Source organism: Opisthorchis viverrini (genome assembly GCF_000715545.1).
Source record: "Opisthorchis viverrini unplaced genomic scaffold opera_v5_77, whole genome shotgun sequence".
Taxonomy (NCBI): Eukaryota; Metazoa; Platyhelminthes; class Trematoda; order Opisthorchiida; family Opisthorchiidae; genus Opisthorchis; species Opisthorchis viverrini.
The window spans coordinates 96,794-120,222 of record NW_008751733.1 but is presented as its reverse complement, the minus strand read 5'-3'; the positions used below and the strand labels follow the sequence as shown (position 1 = coordinate 120,222).

At 42.9% G+C, this 23,429-nt stretch overlaps 1 protein-coding gene across 1 annotated transcript in view; it reads left to right on the top strand.

The window, feature by feature from the left end:
• Positions 1-19,910, top strand: part of T265_04564 (hypothetical protein) — a gene marked incomplete at both ends in the record, with an annotated part of 29,743 nt that extends 9,833 nt beyond the window's left edge. The window contains 3 exons of the mRNA XM_009169339.1: positions 7,504-7,710; positions 15,100-16,770; positions 19,331-19,910. Coding sequence (XP_009167603.1) covers positions 7,504-7,710; positions 15,100-16,770; positions 19,331-19,431 — 1,979 coding nt within the window. The remainder of the gene's footprint in view (positions 1-7,503; positions 7,711-15,099; positions 16,771-19,330) is intronic.
• Between the last annotated feature and the right edge of the window lie 3,519 nt (positions 19,911-23,429).

Below are 23,429 nucleotides of genomic sequence, written 5' to 3'. Positions count from 1 at the left end.
GTGCCTTGAATCGCTTTACGTAAGCTATTATATTCTTGATAATCAAATCTCTCCGGAATTCTAAAGATAATCAGATAACAATGGCTCCCTGCATGAAGACTTTTTGGATACGTTTGTCTTGCATCTCACACTATGTTGAAAACGGTTACCCTGTTCAGCTGTTTAAGAGCTTGTATAGAATTGGAACGTTTTCCTCAAAGTCGCACAAAAGCTCCTCCAATCGCTGATGCTCTGATGACCTACTGTAAGGTTTTGAGTTCATAACTTCTATGAACTCCTCTTTTTTAGACCGCCCAATGTTGGACTACTTTTCCTCTGATAACAACCTACCGTTCCTTGTTCTAAAACTGTGTTGTAGATTTTTTATATTTACGGAAGATCTGAGTACTGCTTAAGGGCCTTATGAATTAATCCTTTTTACTGGAATGTTTCGTCTCACACTCAAGGCCTTGTTTCATAAATGATCAACAGCTAGCACTATCCATCTGACGCGATATATTGCCTCCTTCAAAAAACTAATTTGCAAATCAATTTGGTTTAAGCAAAACATAAGGCTGACAGAAACTTGGGGACTGCGTCTATCTGATGAGCCTCAAGGAGGGCGAAACCGGTCGTGGGCTGTCGAAGAGTTTTCAGCAATCTTGTGAGTAGTTTCCTTTACGGGGACTTGCTTCCTTATTCGTTTCGGTTTCGCTACACCTCAAAAAGTTTGCCAGCGAAAACGGACAAACTGGAGCAATCAGACCATATCCATGTACATTGTTTTGGCGGCTAAACTCTGTTCCATTGGGAAACCCATGGCTCTAGATCTGTTCTTAGTGTTCAGAACCATTTTGGGTTCAGCTTACTTGGAGCACTGGTACTTTTATTCTTCTGTTCAGGCTTGCCATCACTTCATGTGTATGAAAGGCTCTGCTGTGAAGGAGTGATACTATTAGCTATTTGATCGCTCCTGTCTAGGTTTAGGTGAAGCCTCTGGTTGCGTTCATGGGTAAGTCTTCGCCACGAAATGACATCAGTGGCGAACTAAATTGTTTGATGGGATGTACATTGAGTTGGGTCTTTGAACGAGTCAAAAGCCCCATCCCTTTCCGATTTTCAGCTGAGATGTTCATCGAAAAAAAACAGGAGTGCGCTATATCTTAAAGAAAGACTACTACCGATCTGATTTGCTCAGACCTGATAGTATGATGGCAAAAAATTCGAGTCTCACAGGGTTCCTTGCCTGGATTTGTTAGACGACGTGCATAGCTCGAAATCATTTCCTCAGATAATTATAGTGAGACTCGGCACGCAAACTCACTGTTTGAAAGGATGATATCACCCTTCGTAGCTAGATCCCTTAGAAGCTAACACCCTCATAAAGTGCCTCATTTTACTTATCGCAGAATCCACCCCAAAAAGAGGGACAGGATGACTCTCTAGGACTGTAATTCAGGAAAACGAATGATCTAATTATACAAAGTCTGAAACAGTGCCTATAACCTGATAGGCTTAAGAGAAGGATTCGGCAGCCAATGTTGTCGGAAATTGGAATATGGCTGGAAATGTTTCTGAGCAGATAATATCATCCACTTTTATTAGTCAGTAGAGAACAGTTTATTCCCAACTCTTTGAGACCACATAAAATGATCTTACGCACTGACTCAACTCCCGACGTTCTCTGCGCTTGGACGAGCAGGGCCTTTTCTGTAATACATTTTAATAATATTGTCAGTGAAATTCGAGGAGTATCCTAGTTTGTATCAACAGAAGAGTAGCAGCAACTAACTTTAAACGTTCAACGGTCATGACATGTAATATACCGGAGCGCCTCAATATGAAATGACATGAGTTTCACGTATTCCAGGTTCCTTCCAAATGTTCAAAAAAGTTATTCAGTGTCCGTACAATCATTCCGGTAACTACACTGCGAAAATCCTTGCCAGCCTGTTTGCAAGTTTTTGGATCACCATGCAGGCCGCCCTAGCTTATCACCTTGACGCATTATGACCGGGTCGGATTATTTAATACAAAAACAGGAGGGAAGGTGAAAACTTACGCTCGTGGAATGCGAACACGACAATCGGCATTTGGTCGCCTGTCGAAGGCTTTCGTAATAGACAGCTTCTAGAATTTTTCCAATGTCAAAGGAATATCAGCTCCACAGATAAATGCCTCAAAGATGCAAGCAGTCTGATCACCTGAGGCTTGAGGAAATGTCCGCAGGTCGTTAAGAAAATATGCTGGTAAGTAGTCAATAATGAAATATTCCTAGAATCCAAGTATAACTTAAGAAAGTGACAGTTTGCTTAGTAACCCCACTAGGCCAGCGTGGACCAAATGTAGTTTTCAGCGGCGAGATCCCGACTTTTCGTTCAACTGTCTATCTCAGTAGTGTTCCGTAGATTGTTCGGCATTACTGCTCACACCGACTGATCATGAAAAATGTCAGGCAGTAAACGTACTTTCACACACCTAACCACGATAAAAAAAAGCACCAGACGTCTTGTTGATTGTTTATGGGTCAGTTCCCTATTTTTCACAGTTTCGAGTAGTTACGATACTGTCGACATAGTGCGATGGACAACTTAATTAACGATACTTTTGGTAGTTCTAAACCACTTAAATTTACAAAATGAAGAAGTAAGCATATGAAGTGGCCTTGATTTCCAAAGCTGCTGTTGACCTCACTATTGAAGACATCAGTGAACATGTTGAACACCGACTACCGCCTTATGCGAATTAGCGACAGTCCAGTACACGTATCGTCAAGAAAAATCGTTGACCAAACTGAAAGTAGCTTCTCTTTAATGCTGCCATCCGTTTGCTTTAAAAACCAAACTTATTTCACCTGTCCTTCCCTGGGGAAACCCCTCAACCCAAATGCCTGCTTTGATGGGAAACTTTCTGCAGGAGCAGGTTTTCTCCATACAAGCACACAATCCAGAACCGGGAAAATTACACTTCGTGGTTCCTCGAATGGTTGCTTTATTCTTTAAAAAACACTTCAAGGGGCCTGTTCCACATTACTGATACAAATCTAGTTGTGGATTATATCATTAGGTTGATTACGTCACTAGTACAGCCGATGCACCAGCTCACCGCACCAGCGAGTTCCGCTTGGCGGCAACTTACCAAGCTTAGCCTGTGTTTTAGTATCTAACAGGCACACAACACCATGCTCTAGGACATTTCCAAGTGCATTACTGATTGTAGGCATTGCAACTGAAGGACAGGGTAAAACAACGAACTAGTTTCCAATAATAACCGTAGATTTTGTTGTTAACTGAAAATGTCTTAATCATATTTCACCCCATTTACTGGCTGCTATTTGAATTCAACAAAACGGGAAAATAGCATGGTTCGTACTCATCTAGATGACAACTGACAACGCTTGTGCAGGAACATATGTTGTGTTGGTTAGTCTCAGGTAGGCATGTGATAACGTAGTAAATATCTAGCCCTTAAATTCAGACAAAATGGAAATATTTCATCGTTTTCTAATGGAACCAGTTTTAGACGCCCGAATAGAATGGAGCTTTCACTGCTCTAATACAAAAGTCTGGGATACGGTTCCTGATTGTCAGCCTCCATGATGAAACATTTCCATTGAGAATACTCTTTGAGGTTCCCCGAAGGTGCTTAATTGGGGTGAAAGCACTATGATATAGAAACTGTAGTAGCCACCCTATTGCTGTTCTGTTATTTGATTTGGTTTCCATGCAAAAATTACTCAGTCCTTAATATTCTTGGCTCCTATGCGTGAATGCCTTCATTCAAAGTGAAGAAATCCCATAAGCCAGTGTTAATCAGACAATATATGTGGCTGTATTGATATATGCATAACGGGAAGCAGGCATGAGCTTTGCCCCCTGTAGAGAGGGAAAAGTTGATCGCTTGTAGAGACCAGACGTTTGAGATAAGCTAATTGTGTTTTTCCCACCTAATGCAGTTTCTTCTCTGGAGGGGTAGTCACGCTTTTTTATTTTAGTACTATGCTATTATCATTTATTTTTGAAGAGCATGGTCACATACATAAAAAGTGAATGCAAGTGCTGAATGCGAAAGAGTAACAGGAGAATATGGGAGAAAAGAGAGAAACGTCCCTTTCGAAATCATGCCAAGGACAGTACCAGTCTGATGAGGTGAATCCCGAAGTATGTAAAGATTTTGGTATGGAAACATGCGTCTAAAGACCAACAACCGAAGAAAGGACAAACAATGGTGAATGCTCTTCAAGGCGCGGTAGGCGCTAGCACAGTCTAGACTTGCACATAAGGCACAAAGTGTCCGTCATACTGGGTCTGGTGTGAGAATAAATGGCAAAAATGTACATTCAACGCCATGTGCCACGCATAAAAGTGTCATAATTACGCAGAGAGCCCACAATGGCAAGCAGACACAAGTCACTGACTGCGACCTTAGGAAGTCCCAGTCCAATAACAGCCTTGGCGTGTTAAGGAAAGCAGATCCCTCGATAAGAGATGATCATCGGTTGGTGAACCAAAAAGTCGATATCACAACCGATGGCATGTGGGGCTGAGATTATGGCGAGAGACTATTCATCAGCACCATACTTCTGCTTCTTCTCATTCCACACAGTCACTCCACGCCCATCCGAGACTATGCTGACGTCTATTACAGTTGCACGGTGATCTCGAACAGCGATTAGGTCAGGTTTGATGAACGACGTAGAACTAGGGGCTCTAAACCCCTCGAAGACGGTGTACCCCAGTCGATTACTACTACTACTTAAAGACTCAGTGTGACTGTCTTATAAGGCTTGCCTATCCTGATATGTTTTTGCACTGGTCATCAAGCCAGAAAGGTTATATCCAGAACTTGATACTGCCTATGTTGACTGGACCGTACAACACTGATCGAATGGCAATGCTCACTGCTCAGCTACTCGATGGGTTCTCATTAAACCATGGCGCCTTGCCGTTGGATTCCGCCTTACAGAGTGCCATGTGCTTCTAAATCGTCATGTTTTTGGTTCTTCCCCTACATGAATCCCACTAAAACCGGTCTGAATTAGGAAGCTATTAGGACTGTGTGTCAGACGAATAGAAAAGAATGACTGATGTACATGTTTATCTATATATACAAACCTTACTCACAGCAGAGGCTAAGGCCGCATTGGTAGTTTGATCAAACGAAGTTGTAGCTTGGTGACATAAGGTTGTTCACACTTCAGTACCTTACACCTTGTATCATTGTGGATCATGATCCCGTCCACTGAGAACAGTATAAACCATTTGCTTTGGTTTCAGCCGTACGCACCCAGCCACAATGAAATCGTTTTGCAAACATTTAACAAGTAGATGATTACGTTATATGCTACTGTGCCTCCATCAATACTCAACCAATTCTGTGAAGCACTCAATATTGCAGTGCGTAGCGGGCCGCCAATAGTAACAATACAATATGTAGTAATAATATAGTGAAATTCACAATGGATTGGTTTTTGGTCTGCTCACCGAACTTAGCAGTTGGATTGCAAACGTTTCATTTCCAAGTGAGGTGACATCGTCAGTGCGTCAGTCGTCAACCCCTCACTGACGATGTCACTTCGATGGGTCATGAAACGGTTGTAATCCAACTGCTAAGCTCGGCGAACAGACCAACAACCAATCAGCGCACCCGAGCTATCTATATTCCACAACATTACCAACACAATAGGTTGCCGTCGTTGTTTTGATGAACGTTGACTCACTTGCTAACCCATTGATTTTGGCGACTTTCCCCTGTCTGCTATTGAGTTCCTGATTCGTTTCCATCAACTCCTATTGAGTCGAAACATTTGGAGCTAGAATACCCGGATCGAAATGTCAGCGGACCGAAGCATCAGATGTTCTTAAGAATCATTTCTCTCCGGCACTTCAGAGGGAAACGAGCTTTTTCAAAGTTCAAACGTTCAAGACACCCTTTTGTGGGTAAAACTTGCACCCTGACCAAACTGTTCTGCCTAGTTTCCCATTCAAATGAAATTCTCGACTGCCAGTGGCAAATTAATCTACTGGGTGCTGTTTATGGTAGTTTCGGTATTTTGTTCAGGTTTGCCGACCTACAGAATGCAAACTCCATACATTTTTCGAAGTAATCATACACCTTTCCAATCAGCTATCCTAATCACAGGCTGCGCTTTCATTCTGATACGCATCTTGTCATCCCCTCCATCATGTACGCTCTTTTGTGGGCCGTAGAAAATTCCAGAAGAATGGTGTTCATACCGATCTTCACATCATCCTTTCTCCTTTTTGATGTACTATCAATCGTGGGATTGATGAAAGCCCTTCGACAACCCATCAAACTTATATATAGTATTGGATCAAGCAGAAGTAATTTGATTTATTGAACGCCTACTCTACTAAAGCATATACTGATATTTGTACAACACATACGATTGAACGACCCCAGAAACGAAATTTTTTCGAGCCTCAGGCTCGAAGCTTTGGATTCCATAGAGATGCCGATGGTTAAGTACTGATCATTCCCAAAAAAAAAACAAAATGGCACACTTTTCCTTGGTTTTTATGTAGGCTGACTCAGCGTTGCATGATATGATGCAGAAAATTACCGTCTACTAATAAAATGCGAATAGACAAGCGGGTGATACGATGAAAAAAGTTTCATGCTTTGTCCCCGTGCATTCGTTTATTAAGGAACCAGTTCGCGCCGCACTGGGCTGCGTGATTCAGCATCGCGCAGTCCGAAGGAGATTACATCCGACAGCATTGTAACTTGTCTTCGATGCACCCGTTGGTCAAATATAGTAACTGAACTGCTACCTGGAAGGCTTTCTAACTGAATCTATTTGAATTTGAAGCAGAATCACCACCATTCATTCTCAATCTGGAGAAAGGAGACTACAGTACATCAAACTTGAATGTACCTAACGAGCCGTTTGAAAAGATTAATTGGTTTCAGATAATCTACTAACTGAGCTGATAAAACCCAGCCTTCGGGGCATGCCTGCACGGCCATTCGAACACGCAGTATATTGTTTCCATGTACGTTAGCGTGAGTTTATATAAAAACAGTTCACTCTGTATACTTTCATAAAGGAATCTACTCACAAGGTTGCTGAAAACTCATTGACAGCCCACAACTGGTTTTGACCTTCTTGGGGCTCATCAGGTAGGCGCAGTCCCGAGTTTCCACCAACCTTATGTTCTACTTGAACCCAAATCGGACTATTTTCGAGAAATACACTCATTTGCAAGTCAATTTGGTTTTCACGAGAGACTCAACTGAATCTCTCGTGAACACCAAATTGATTTGCAAATAAGTGTGTTTCTCGAACACAGTTCAAACTGCTTATACATAATCTTCTAATCCACAGGAGTTGCTTTTCAGTCCGTGGATGACAATAGTTTGACTATGAACGCACAAATCCGTGCCACATCTCGCACAAACTAACTTCCTTATGTTAACTCTCAGTCAATGTTCAGACTGATTTTCAAATTTTATTGCTTCGGTAATTCGGCATTTTCATTTCTTTTGCCTTTTTTCTTTAAGACCGAAGATCAGAAAAACCGCCGTTTTCATACATTGCCCTCATCGCGATGGCTATTCAAGCTTCCCCGACGAAACGATGCACGCTCAGCGAGATCTACCAATACTTACACACACAGTTCGCCTTTTTCCGTGGTCAGTACACTGGCTGGAAAAATTCCGTCAGACACAACTTGTCGCTGAACGAAGTGTTCATCAAACTTCCCAAAGGTAAGCATAAAATCTGTGAAAGTTATGTGGGGAAAGAATTACGTGATCACAAAATCCATTCGTAAATTTTTCTTATTCGCTGTCTGCGGATGGATAAATATGCGATTTTTACCCTTTAGTTTGGAAGTTAGTCTCCTAATATATTAGTCATTGCAGCACTTACGGTGAAAAACGCTCCGTCCTAGTGATATCCCACAGCCTGCGACAGAAAATATGGCTTTTTAAACACTCACAGAGTATCCAGGTTCAAGCCTGAAAACAATGTGGTATAGATTTACTATGTTGCTTCCCTTCTTTTCACATACCGTTGTAAAACCCAATCCAGGTTTGGAAGGTTGGATCAACTAGGTTGTATCGACGGCATTTGCGACACGAAGGAAAGCCGCACGACTAACATAAATGTTTGCCAGTAGACGGAAGTCTCCACATGCAAAACCCGTTATCGGAAAAGTGCATTTAGTGCCCAAGAGCTCAGGTTGCAACAGTAGGGTATATATTATATATATTATGTGTTTTGTACGGGCCCGATAAGAACCCATTTGTATAGTTGCCGATCCATCTGAAGGCCCAGGTCCTTGGTCAGACGAGTCACGGAACTGAAATGATGCTGTCCTTCACATGTGAAATGAACATTGTTTAGTTGGGTGGAAAAGACGTCGTGGGATATTGTTCAACTTATGTAAAGGTGCCAGCGAGAATCACTGTGAGAGTCACATTAAAGTCAGAAATAACGAAGCCTCAAGACTTTTTACACGTTCCTGCCCTAAAGCACACCCGTAGATCACGTGCGCCTCAGTTGTCGCACTCCAGGATCTTACCAGTACACATGGATTGGGTTATTCTATCCCACAACGCATCTCTAGGCCTGATCGTATCACGCAAGTCTAAACCAGTACATAACATTGCCCAAAGGCAACTCCTGCTTGCTTACACTCCAACCTAAACTAACAGCCCTATTTTAAGCCTGTTGTCAAATAGAACAGCCCCATAAACCAAAAGTGGCGTCATGCAATTCGAAATCCTGAGTGTGAATTCTATCGGCATTCACAAGGCAAAACCTACCCTAAATGTTAATTTGTTGCGCTCGGCTATTGGTGTACGGGGTGAGACAAGTGACCAGCACTTTTGTATCTGGAAGATCAGCTTCACATCTTTATTGTAGACAGTGTTGACTACTTGGTGAGAAATATGACCGCAACCAATCACATGGCCCAGATTAAGATGAACACAATAAAGGACGATTGGTTTTAAGGTCCCATGAAGGATTTCAGTGTACCTGCCTCAGTGAGACTTCAGTGAAAAAAATGGGACACTTATACTCCTAGCGGTATCCTATTACAAACGATAATGACTAGAGAAATTAATATAAAATAAAAACAAATATAACAAATTTCCCTCGAAAAAGGAAGGCTAGGGATTTATTGGACCTGCACTTCAACGGGGGACAATTTCGATCAGGTGTTACGGATGTTCTCTATTAGACGAAACCATATTACTTCGGTCAAGTTGACTCACCTTTTGAAGGCAGTACGAATTTGTAGAGGCTTTTACTGAATCCGTAAGAGCAAATATTGCCCACACACACCAAGAAAAGTACTGTCACAAGGGCTTTGTTTCGATACTGTGTTTGATCAAATGTCCTTCTGGAAGGTGTTTTGCCGTTTCCCTCCTTTTTTTTATTCTGTTTCCTCCCACTCACTTTCTCCAAACTTCTTAAGAAGACTTTAGGCGAGAACTGGCCACCTAAATAAATTGAGACTTCTTATAAATAGACTTAATCCACTACTCACAAGGTTGCTGAGAATTCCTTAACAGCCACAACCGGTTTCGCTCTTCTAAGAGCTCATCAGTTAGGCTCGGTTCCCGAGTTTCCGCCGGCCTTATGTTCTACTTGGTCCAAAATTGCACGAAATTAGCGAAACACCAATCGCATACTAATTTGGTTTTGACGGGGATTCAACTGGAACATATCTGAATCTCCAGTTTATGAACTTTTCAAGTAACTGAACGTGTTGCATCATCATAAGCGAGAGATTCAGTTGGGTTCAAGATGGGCCTCTCTTCCAAACCAAATCGGTATGCAAATTAGTGTATTTCGCAGGCTTCTTATGCCTTGATAAATTTATGAACGACTTTAAAAATTGCATTCCAGCACTACCATAGGTTTGTTCTACACAGTCCTTTTCGTTCGGTCATTTGTTGTCACGTTAGAACAATGCATTCCCTTGAGAGATTTGACCAGAACGACACTGAAACAGAATGACATCATTGAATATATCTGGGTATGCTCTTTAACGTCAGCATTCACGGGAAAAAATCCGGCCACGTTTATTTTGCTGATGCTTATGCAACAGCCTGGGGCCGACGTAGACAGCACCCGAGCTTAGTTATCGGGCTCATACTAAATAGAACTCAGATATACCACACAACTTTTGTGATTCCTCATTAAGTTGATGTGCAAGGTTTGCCTGAGTGTTCAGCTCAGCCGATATTCTGAGCTGATATTTTGACCACCAGTCTGTTGCGGATTTTGATTCTCCAGGTTTCAACTGGTAATAGTTGTAGTTCAGATAATTAAGTAGTTCAATTTTACATAAATTCTTCTTTCTCCTCGCCTCTCAACTATGATCGCGGACTGTGAGTCCTTGAGAGACTGGCCTTCACATTGGAGTGCTCCGATTGGGTTTGTCACTGAGTACCACGAAACTAGTGTTTATGAGCAGGCAAGCAAGGTCGTGAATAATCTGTCTACCACCAAGGGTCGGCGCGCGTTCACTGACCCATTTCTTACGAGTGCGCTGAACGAAAAACAACGATTCCAACATTTTTCATGAATTTCTATGAATAGTACTAATTTACACATCAAATTCGTCCTCAAACTCAGATTGGTGTACGGATGGGTGTAGTTCTCTAATTCCCTACAGACAGAAATAGAGTTTGACGGAAAGCCGATGAGTGCGCCCACACAGAAGGCTGCGAGCCGGTTGTGGACTGAAGCCGAATTATCCGGTGGTTTCAGAGAGTAAGCGTCTTGAATTCAAAAATGAATCACCAGGTGCAAAATCTTTTCCTGTTACACTAACCGTAGCTGGACCCGGGGGCTGAAACCAGAAGTCCAGACCACCTATTTTTTACCACGATTTAAGAACAGCGATTTGTGACCCCGGAACGACCGCCATTCAGTTAGCCATTTCTATGAATATGCAAGGCTGAAACAGTGCACAGCAAAAGCGGACCACAAACAATTCGCCTTGTCTTGAAAGCAACGAAACACTTCAGTGAAAGACTTAGATATGGTAATTCCTGATATGACCACAATAGGACCAAAGATGTTATAAGGACTTCTTTGAAAATAGATACTGGTCGTTTCAGCAAGCTGATCCACATTGAAGTTGGGTTTTCACATCCGTCCTCGATGTAAATCTTTTGGCCAAACAGCCAGTCTTCTTTACCTTTAACGCCCGTCCTTAGTGAAAAAAAAACAAACAAAGAGAATTTTCGCGAGGGAACACTCGTATTAACAAATGCTATGAAATGGAATACATAGCAATCACGTGGGTGGCCATATATGTACCCACCGCTGATGCTTATGAGGTTGATGAGAAAGCTTGGACAACTCACTGTCAGTTTCGCATTTCTTGTGGCTAGGTCCATTCCTCTAAACCCATCGATTTTGTGCTTGATTAGCAAGTTAGATGCAAGTTACGGAATTGATTCATTCACAAATTAAATTGGTGCTAATGAGAGACCCAAGTCAATCTCAATTTAATCCCTTATTTATAATATTCTTTCAAATGAATGTGACAACCGAAGCATGAAGTGAAATCTGGGCAGCACGTCTAGTCTAGTAAAAGCGAGGAACTCAGCTACGACTCAGGTGAGTCTTCCGTGAATTCCAACTTACTCTATAAATTAAGGTTTCAACTGGGAAACCTCACAAACGAGAGATTCATCTGGGTTCCAGGTGTGTCTCTCGCAAAACCAAATTTGTTTGCAAATGAGTGTATTTCGCTGAGGTTGCAACTCGTTTTTGTACACTATCCACATGTTTTACGTTTGCAACTGAAACTAGGGGAAAGAACTGTTAACGCATCACAACACACACCGCCTTTGATTTCTAAATGAGCAGTTATTCCATCTAGGTAAACAGTAAAGTTTAATTAGCCTAACTGGCTTGGGGATAAGCCGACCACTGATCTGACCCGAAGACACAATTCATCTCTATTTTTTCTGTGTTCGGCCAGCCTACAGCGGTGCTGACATACATTATCCTAAGGGACTGTTTATTCCGTCTCGAGTTGAGTAACCTTAATTTTGAATACCAACTCTCATCCACCGCTTTCGTAATTGGAGAACTTTTATGGCTCCACGTTTCTGTTCATTTGTTTGGTGTCTATGAGTCGAGTGAAATCCTCACTAAGAGTGGCTCATGATTTCCACATTGTTCAAAATTTCTTGCAGTAACATTGACGAAAATTAGGCAATCTGTTCAAATAAAAGGGATGGAATCCTGAGTATTACTTTAAACGGAAAAGGCCTGATCAGGCAAGTTAGGGAAAAAGTTGCTACGTCACGAGGACCTGAACAGTTTGGTACACTATAATTATTGCTATGGGTCACAATTTGAAACCGCATATAGGGTCATATAATGTTCATTATGGTCCTGAGGATGACCTGGATACAAGTACTTTTAGTGTGCCTTGGTTTTAGGACAGAGTAGATATCCCCGACCTGAAATTGATCGCTGCATCCAGGCCATTACCATGTGCTGCCGGCAGAAAGAAACCACCTGCAGCATCCTCGAGCATTAAGTGAGAATAGTCAGCCCTGAACTAATGGGTGCTACTGTCACGCCCCACCGCTATTTCGGCACCATCGCTGATCGTCTGATCTTACCAGTATCCACTACGCAAATTTGACAGTCTGTCACCAGTTTCAACACAGACGCGTGGCTACATAGCTTGTGCAGGAGATTTGCATCAGCACGCAGACAAGCACACTGCGCACCCATTGTACCGCGGCCAATCGAACCGGAAACAAGGCTTGTCACTGGAGCGCTGGGGCAGCTGGAAGGTAGATGAACTCATTCACCGTTCTGTTAGCAATCACATCCTGTCAGGTTGACAAGCTAGGAAGAACAGCCAGCCTACGTGTGCACGTTTGCGAACGCGCCGCATGCAACTGTCACAATTGTCGAATGATTCACATAACCATAAAGCTCACTATGAGCGTTAGCATTTTAAATTAGGTACCAACCCCTTGACACTTGCTGACGTTGAGTGTGCACAGGCTGGTGTATGTGCGCTTATCCTCTGAAGATACCAATATTGGGTATACTAAATGGATTTTAGTTAGGGCTCCGTGTTCTTGTGCCACAGGCCGAGTGTGGGTCCACAAATAACGTTTTTGTCAAGCGGCACGCGCATGATAAGGTGTTTAATGGAGTTAATTGGTTTATTCTTTTGTCTCCCTTTAGTCCGAAGGGACGCTGGTTCGCATTTAGCGAGCAATACATGGGAATGTTGGGTTCAGCTTACTAGCTTGTTGTGAAGCAATTCTTTCCGTACTTCAACTCATAGAACCAATAACGACTACCTTTTTTAAGTAAGTTGTTTGCGGGTCAGAAGACTGTAATGAACAACTCGTCCCGGTTCATTCATAGTAACACAGTAACATATGGGTTGTCCACTAGGGTTGTGCATTCATTTTATCACAGTAGGCATCGAAGCGAGTCAAACCTCAACACAAAAAGCGAGCCAATTGTACCTGAGATCAATTCACAACACTAGAGCGTATGGCTTATTCGTTCAAGCTGCCACCCTATATGTGTTCGCATGATTTCGGCCATTCCAGATTCAGCCATAACTATGCGAGAATCTCGAATGTTTAGACCCAGATTGGTTGTGTATCACGGAAACTTCCTCCGGAGCATACGCGAATGCCCGAAATATTTCAATTTATTATTCTAGTCGGGAACATCTACCATTACTTTTCGTAGAACGCACTTACGTGTTTTGATTTTGAGTCAAGACTCCTGTTCGCTTACCTATTTGTTTGGCCTAGAACCACCCTGTTCATTTCTTGCCTCTTTCCTTGACGTTGTTAAGACTGTGTTGAAAACTCTCATTCTAAAGCACAGATTTCATCTTATTTGATTATCTTGTATTTGGCTCTCTTTTTACTCAGTCAACGGCCGAGTGACTAGTCGAATAAAATTCGGAAGCTACCCACCGTTTAATCATCCAGGTCATATCACGTGATCCGGTATTGACTAGGGTCTGGGCTGGTTAGCTAGTCATGCTTGAATGATGTAATGTTCGTTGGTTCCGTTCCGCTCTTGACAAAATAATGCTGTCTTTAACGCTTCCAATTTACCACTGTTATCTTTGTACTGTGACCACGACTCCTACTCGTGAATCTGTTGGATCTCGTGGTTACTCTTTTGTTATCAGATTGATGGACGTCAGTCTGCTGGATCCGTTCTGAAAAAATGGTCGTGCAATGTCTTGATATCATAACTTTGTAACATGCCCACGGAAAACTTAGTTCGCTTTCGTAATGTACAACTCATAAGGTTGCTGAAAATCCATCGACAGCCCACGACCGGTTTCGCCCTTCTTGGGGCTCATCAGGTAGGCGCAGTCCCCGGGTTCCCGTCAACCTTATATTCTACTTGAAACCAAATTGCACGAAATTAGCGAATATACACTCATTTGCAAACTAATTTGGTTTTTGAGAGACTCAGCTTGAACGCAGCTGAATCTCTTGTTTATGGTGTTCTCAGGCAACTGAATGTGCTACACCAGGCCGCCTCATGTTCCAGTCGCTACAATATTTGAAATATCGCGATACATGTGTATATTTGTAATGTACTACTCATAAGGTTGCTGAAAACCCAACTAAATCTCTCGTTTGTGATGTTATCAGGCGGCCTGGTGCAGCACATTCAGTTGCCTGAGAACATCATAAACGAGAGATTCAGCTGGGTTCCAGGTGAGTCTCTCGAAAGAACAAAATTAGTTTGCAGGTGAGTGTATATTCGCTAGCTTAGTTCGCTTTCATTTTCCTTCGTTATTTCACAATAATGAACTTTCCTTCCATTTTATCTATACCTTATAATTTCCAAAATCAACTTGCCCAAAGCCGCTCATTCTTCTTCTTTAAGTGTTGCATACGTTGTATTATTTCACGATGGTGAGTTTGATTCCTTTTTCAATCTCAAGAGAATGACAACTTCTTTGAGGTGGGTTCATCTTTGTCACCAGTCGCCATGAAACTTCCTGTCACGCTCTGAAATATCACTTTGTTGAGTTATTTTGTAGTTCCATACAAAAAAGTTCGGAGCATTGTTGATTTCTATTCTCGATATGTTCCCCTTGGTTGTTTCAGGAATGGGACGTCCCGGTAAAGGGCATTACTGGACCATAGACCCAGCTGCCGAGTACATGTTTCAGGATGGGGCGTCACGTCGGCGGCCTCGTGGATTTCGTCGCAAGTGTGCTTCAGCGGTAGCGGCTGCCGTTGCAGCCAGTATCTCTTCTACCAACGGCTACGGACATATGTCCTATGCAACTACTGCCTCGCATAACAACGGGTATTTGAATGCATCTTACAAGTTCCCCCAGGCATCATTTTCCAGTCTGGGGTTGGGAAACCTGCATGGGGAAAACTTTCCAAAGGAAATGCCTCATTTCTTCCTTCCATCTACGCGGCAGCTGTGTCGGGGTGGAACAGCCATAGATCAGATAGATACCCTACGTACTGGTTTGCCCTCTTTGTCTGGGAGCGGTTTGGGCTTGTCCATCGGTGTGACTAATCCTCAGATGAATCTTGGTCCATCTACTGCTACAGAGCACGAAGAGTTGGGTCCGTCCTCCTCGTCATCTCTGGATAGCATCTTTAGTCTTCATGCTGCTGGACTTCAGCACCCAATTTGTACAAATCCATGTTCGTTAAATCTTGGAACAAGCTTCAGCACATCGATAGACAACTTTAAAAGCTGCATGTCACCGTCGAACAAACCTACAAGGACAAATTTCCCTCTGGCACAGTCACCCTTCCAGACGACCGAAGCTGCACAGAGCACAGATGGGCAACGGAAGGACGCTGTGGAGTTTAGACCTTGCCAGTCACATCCTCCTTCGTTTGCAACCAGTCAGCCGACTAACAACCAGCTCCCTTCATTGTATCAGGCGATCTCTTTCAGATTACCCCCAGTAAACAACGTATCTTCTGACAACTCAACTCGTGTGGCATCATTTGATCAGGTATCTGACCCAGAAGCAGCCTATCCTTACAACGTTCGGCCAGTTTTTGAGCCGTTCATCACACCAACTGGTCCAGCACCCATAGAAGCGGACGGAAGTTCAACACCCAAGCAAAATATTTATCCCGGCAATGGGTCTCCCGAGAGACTATCAACATTGACTCTGGCACCAGAACAGCCCCTTACGGACACAGTATTCTCAACGCAGTCAAACGAGGTACATGAGTCAAGTGGATTCCCTATCCATGATTGGTTGGGGAACGGTGACAGATTTCAGCAGTCCAGCTGGAACTACTCACACACAACGAGCGAACTTATTCAGGATTCGCATGCAGCAGCTCATGTTCCAACGGAGTCCGTTCCGGTCTGCACCCAGTCTCGTAACTCAAGCACGTGTTTCGCAAAGCAGACCTCACAAAGCAATTCACAACACACATGGTCCGCATCAAAACTGGCCGTTATGATGGCCAACTACGGCGCCGTATTGAACGCATCGTCCAGGACTCCGACGAGCTCTGCGCAACAGGTATCACCGTTCGCATGCCCATCACCAAGGCAATGTTCCCCTCTGCCGAGTGCTGCACACATCCCACATGGAAGTACAGTTGTTGCCACAGAAAACAACCTTGGGAACGCTGAATCTGCCGTTGAGCGTGCATGTACAGTGCTTAACAGCTTGAACGAACACTTTAGGATAAAATTGCAAGACACCGAGTTTCCCACACTAGCAGAACATCTCCGTTCAAAGAGATCACAGCAGTATGCGGTGGATATAGGAACAGATCGCACCGAAGGTAGGTCAACCTAACATGTATTTTCTGATTACTTAGGTCTTACTTTCATTCTATAGAACTCGTTGCACAAGACATGCGGAATGAAAATACACATCGATGACTAACATGCTTGCTTGTCCTGACCGTTTTTGCAAACTTACATGAGTACCAATAAAATACCACATCAACTCATCGACCCGAGAGGCATAACTAACACTGATGGCATACTGAGCAACGCTAACCTACAAGGCGCTGATGATATGATCTCACTTAGCGACGACCCGTTTTGGAGCTCAACGAACAGCTAATCTACCCATTCTGAGTTTTCTATATTCCGTTTTGAGAAGTGAGATAACCCGGCATTTATTCCGGACAAAAATTCTTAGCCGATCAGAATACCGCTCCCAGTTTGAATTCAGGATGCATTATCATGCGATAGTCCTATTGGAGGTTCACTGAAAACGTAGGTGACCGATAGGGAGGATCTAACGAATTCTATGCACTCGCAAAGCCTTCAATCAGCGGCACATTCTACAATTCAAATTAGTGGAGATAGAATCAATTTGCACTATTTAAAAGGCCCTTTATCCAGAAGAATTTCGCCGAAAGTGCGTAACTCCGGCTGGTTCCAGAAGTTGAACATGCTCTTTCCAGCAACCTGATAACCAGACTTTTAATCCTGTGCGCTCACAAATTTCAGAGGCAAAAGCCAAGTGTTCGGTTGCTTTTTTTCACTCGTTTTTCGTCAGAATTGAATGATAAGTACTCACCGCTTGAATATGTGTCACTCATATTTCCTAGCCGGTACAGCTCGTTCAGTTCTGGTCACGACACTAACAGTTCCCAAGACATTGTCAAGTCTTAGCACGATAGTAAGGCCGGGAAGATCATTCAGAGTATCTACTTTGATTTGTGCGGAATCCTGAATCTCAACCGACTTTACACAGTCCTCTGGCATCTGGAAGGCTGATCACTGTGGTTGATGCAAACCGGACAGGTCAAATAAATTACGAATAACCATCCTGTCGAAATGTTGAAGCCGCTGAGGCCGATCAGTATTAGGCGACACTTCAGCTGCACCCGTCTGTCGTGCAACACAGCTCCAGGCTTTTGGCTTTTCTAACCGTTGGTTCTTCTCAGAGCCATGGATAAAGGTCCTACAGGAACAAATGCACCTGGATTGTTTGTTTGTAGTTTGTGACCATTTCGACAAAGTGGTCATCTTAGGTTGTGACTATGAGCTTGATTGCTGCTTCCATTATGACATCTTTACAGACCGTATACTGTCCCCAATTAGTTATCTGCAGCCAATCACAGCAACCACAGTTTTGTCGACCTGTAACATGCATCACAGATGATAACACTAGTAAAAATACCAATGGGTGGTAACCCTTAATTCTGACTGTGTGAGCATTACTCTCAGTAGGTCATACGCCTTAACTAACTGCCTCGATGAGACAACCTCTTTCGTGCTGACGGATTTCTGTGTCCTACTTTTTCGCCACTTCAGAAATTGATATGCTATGGAAGGTCTTCTCATCTCTGAGCCATCTGACAAAGTCCACAACGACCTAAATCTATATCTCCCGTTTTCGCTCACGGGTGAACAGGCCGCTTGTGTTTGCCCGCATTAGGAGAATAATGAGGATCAGACAAAACAAAACGGCTAGGCAGTCAGGCAGGTCTAAACCAACCCAGTTATTGTGTAAAAAAATGGGGACATATTACATTTTCTGCCACGTTCATTTCCACGGCTGAATACTAAACCTGTTGGCCGTACTCGTGCAGCTAGAATCCCTCGTAGTCACTGGTTATGCCTGTTTGTTACATTGAAACAGAGTCACTAGGACAAGATATTCCACTTCTAACCCTCACCCACCCTTACCCACCCTCACCACCTGACGTTTGCGGGTTAAATAGCCGTCGAGTACCAGTTCAGGTGCTCAACAGCGCACCAGCGAGGTCCATCGGACACTTAAGATAGTTTTTCAGACTGATTACTAAGCTTAGTGTATAGGTAGATAATATACGCTCAGTTTTTGTGATGAGAAGGTTAGGCTCTTCCTGTAGTTTATGAAGACAGCACAGAGCCTCCTGCTTGCTTCTTGAGGGTTTGGCACTGTATGGTACTAGCGTCCCCCAAACAACGGTCTCCTCTAAGGTGACGACGTTTTTATGGTGAACACTTTCTCATATCACCCTCATGGACGGGAGTTCAACCAGTATAACTTGGAGGCAAAGTAACTGTGTAGCTAATTGTACAAATCGCAATGGTTTATGGCGGTTGAATAAACCCTTGGTGTACGTAAGAAAGTTTCATCAAGGCCAATAGATGGCTGAACCGATAATTCTGGCGCATGTATCTCACTCTGTATACTGTAGCGTATTACCAAAACAGGAATTTTGTTCACCGTCATTACATGCAAACAGCGATCTTTACAACGAAAATGCAACGTTCAGTCGAACAGCGGACAGCTGAGAAAACCTGTGTCTCATCTTGAATTACATAGGGCGTTCTAGTTCATACTTATGTTTTCTTTTTATTTGGATGATAAACAATGTATTCGTTCACTGTCTTCAGAAAATTGTCTTCATCAGTCTGGTGTTCAGTACACAAGCGACGTGCAATCGAGTTCTGCAATCATGCCCGTCCACTCGTTGCCCATGAAGTTCGATGTCTGATGAGGGTACACCAAGTGCTCATCATTTGTACCAAGGTATTTCTTCGGATTTCGTTCAGTCTCACTATTCTGTGGCTTCACGTTGGAGTTTGTCAAAGAGGTGTTTGCCTACAAACTGCTTCCAACCTAAATTTTTCTACCATCCGTGCACCTTTGTACACGAGTTATCAAGCCCACTCACACCTTCAAGACTGTTCTCGTCCTCTAGGCCTCGATGCTTCCACACACACTCATTTTATTGATTTCTGTCCAAATTCGAAAGCACGCACAAATCGACTTGTATTATACTTGAAAAAACTGGCCGTATGAGTAGTGCACATTATTGTAAGTTAACACACACACACATACACGTTTTCTCTTCTTTCTTTGGATAATTTACTATTGTCGCTGCCCTTCCTACTGCTATTGAAGGAAACACTCCTAACGTGTATGTCATTTCGATTGAGATGAAAAGCAAAGAAAGTTCTGAAAAAAGTGAATGATGGTTTTTCTTGTTGTCTTCTATCGGCAGATCAACAAGCTTCTTAATTGAACCCCCCCCCCCTTTGTGGTATGGCAGACATTCCTATGCCCTATGCACTAAAAAGCCAGGGGGCAAACTTTTAAGGAGGAGAGGATACAAGTCGGTAGGTAAATGAATGTGCTTCTGTGAGTGCACGCAAACAAAGGTGCTTCATTCGGCTACGTTGATCACGAAAACGGTTCGAAACTAGTACGAACTGATGCATTTGTCTAGAATGTGGAATGGGACTGGATGTCATCACAATTATTGCTGTTTTTGTGTGTATCCACTTTACTGAAATCACTGAATAATTGCAATAATACATTTCCTCGCTGGAATGAGTTACCGATACTTCGATTTCCGCAGTGTTCACAATAAGACTACTGAAGGGTTGCCTATTTCGCCTGGAATGCCGTGTTCGAAACATTGTATGTTGGACTGGGGACTGGTATCTATTCTCCCACACTCCTTTGCGTTCGTAAAGCTTTTTTCTCCAATTTTCGGTGAAATCTTTTGACCGTGTCCGGAGAGCGCTCTGCTTGTGCACGGTAAATAGGAGTAAGACTGTGTCCGACGGTCGTAGGGTTACAAGACCAGGAACACTGATTTGACTCAGACTGTGAACCCTTTTCATGTACAAGTGATCGTGGGACTCCACACTTAGCAAACAATTGATTGCCGCGAGCCGTTGTTGCAGCACAGATCTTGGGTGAATCAAACCCACCTCCTGATATTGTGTATGAAAGTTTAGGTCTCGTGGAGACGTACTGAAGAAATATAACTCAGAAAGACACCTGCTATTAGATGTTTGCTGCAAAAAAATGTCCTGGTACATTGTATATAGGTTCTAGGAATTAACATTTTCTGGAAAGGACTTCCGATCAGTACCAGAAGTGCGCTTCAGGCTTGTCATTTTTGTTGAAGCCGTTCAGGGATGTAGTCGAACGTAACGGCACACATGTAGATTCTACGATATACGACATTGTGGGCTGTTAGATTGTAAACCTTATTAAGTCAGCTTGATTTCGGAAGTCTGCCAATGGTTTCCATCGTTCCATATGAATCATGCTCCTTGTATTTCACCTCAGGTGCACGTAAATGCATGTGATGTCTAGCCAGCATGTGAAGAGGCTAGCATGAAAGGCTGTAGAAATCAACCACGCTAGAGGAGCTAGTGAGGAGCTGCTCAGCACATGTGACCACGTGATCTGGTTTTCTTGATTAAACGATGATTGGCGATGCATTCCGTACGAAGTAATCACATTGGTGATCAGCCGCCCTTTATCGAACCATTAAGTGTTCAAACTTCTAACCGGGTTGGCCTAATGGTAACAAAACGTATCAGTTGGTTCATCATTTTCGTTCCGTTGTTGACAGCTTGACTTTCTGATGGGAATGGTGTGATATTTTCGCTATGGGAAAATTCCTGCTCAAGCGTTCAAATTAACCAAAAGGCACAGATTTTTCCGACCGTTCAGCTTTTAAGTATTTTGCAAAAGTTGATCGCTTTTCGGAATTAAAAAAGCTGAGGTACGCATAAGTCCATAAGCATCGATAAGGCCTTTGCAACAAAGACCTACACTCCATAATGGGTAGTTTACTTTAGAGTAGATTCGATTTGGGTGAATTGTGTCCCTTAGAGGATCATCAGTAAAATATAGTCGTCGGTCAACACGACTGCAGAAATAAGATGGTTTTGTGCATATTACACCGGATCAGCTTTTTATCCTATTTAACTTTTGACCCTAAGAAAACGAAAACCAACCGTTTTGTGATAAACTACTTAAAGGGAGTAATAACTGCGTACACTGATTAGCTAAATAGGAGAATAGACTAGAATGTACCTACCTGACTGACCTGAATTCCTTAATATACAATGCAGAGGCACCCTTTAACTGGTCACTTTATAGTGGGTCAATATCCCCTTTTCTCAACTGAGATGCACGTAAACAAAGGGAGGTTCTGGAGACTCATCGATAGATATTTCATACGGCTCGGGTGCCACTTGCTGACTCAGGGACAAAGAACAATAAACAAACGTGGTTCTACAAGGTCCAAGCACCATCACCTGGCGAAATTTTTAGTTACAGCCATACATTCGATCAAACAAGAGAACGATGCTGCTTGCAAAAATTCCAGCGGTTTTTCAATATCCGCTCAGTTGTAGAAGTCATACTCTTAAGTTTTCACACAGACTCCGCGACTTCAAACGACCACTAATAAAGTTTCTTTTTTCTACCGCTCGGGGTGTGTCGACCACACGTTCCAGCCACTATTCTAAGAGTAGAAACAAATGCTCTTCACATAGGAAACCTGTGAATGAAAAGCTGGCGGTGGATCAATAGAAGCTGGACGATCTTACATTGGATGAACAGTCTGGATTGACGTAACATGAGTGGTCTATCGAGAAACTTAAAAGAAAACTGTGGATACTTATTCATGAACCCAAGATCGCTGGAAGTAGGTCCGAGGTAAAGTAGGAGCATCTGCACCGCAATGAGTTCCGGCGAAGGCGGCCGTAAGCTGTTGAAGGTTTCTCATCAACCTTAATAGCAGTGTGCTGCATCTGGATAACTATGTTTTGATTTTAAGGGTGGGCTCACATTTTCTGCATTGTGCCCCTCCACAATGGGGACTAACTACAGGACCTGATTATAGTGGACATTCTAGGGAGATTATTTTGGTGAGAAAGCCCAATATAACTCACATGTTTTCGGTTGATAAAAGCTTCTAGCACCTGATACCTAACAGACTTCAGTCTTTTTGAACTCAGATCACTGTCACTTAGACAGTCCCCTCCTCATCCTAGCGCAATTATTCTAGTGAGTCCACATCAAAGGAAGGGAGCACTGAAATCAAGTTTTTCTCCAATATAGCCTATCGGCAGTCCATATTCTTGATCCTACCGGTGTGTGGATCAAACAGAATGATCGCATCAGGAGGAGGAGGAGGGTTCAGCTGAGAGCGATGTCAATACGAACTCTATCAATCCCGCAACGACCTACGATCAACCTTAAGTCTATCGGTTCTTCAAATATGATTGTGTGGACATTCTGAAATTGTTCCTCCTAGTGTCGCTGTCTAGTACGACAAAATTAGCCAATCGTTTTCCCGGTAACATGACCAACTACAGAACCAGATCGATTTGAACGGGTTAGTTATCCAATAAATGTACGTTCATTCGGGGATTAGAGAGATGTCACACCTCCGGTAGTAGAACTAGAAGGTTTCAATTCTTGTCACCATACAAAGGTATAAACATGTATATCTTAATACATATATATATATATGTATATAATATCTTCAAAAGTCAAGTTAGTTTGTTACAGCCAGAACTGAGTCATGCAAGTAACAAGGAGAGCCGAGCTTGGTATCCTAACTTTGTGTGCATATACAGCTTGACCGATATAAAATACTATAATAATTGGCAATAGCGCTTTCTGATTTTGGTGGCAAAGCTGACTCGACGACACTGTAATCGGATCAGAATTGCTAGA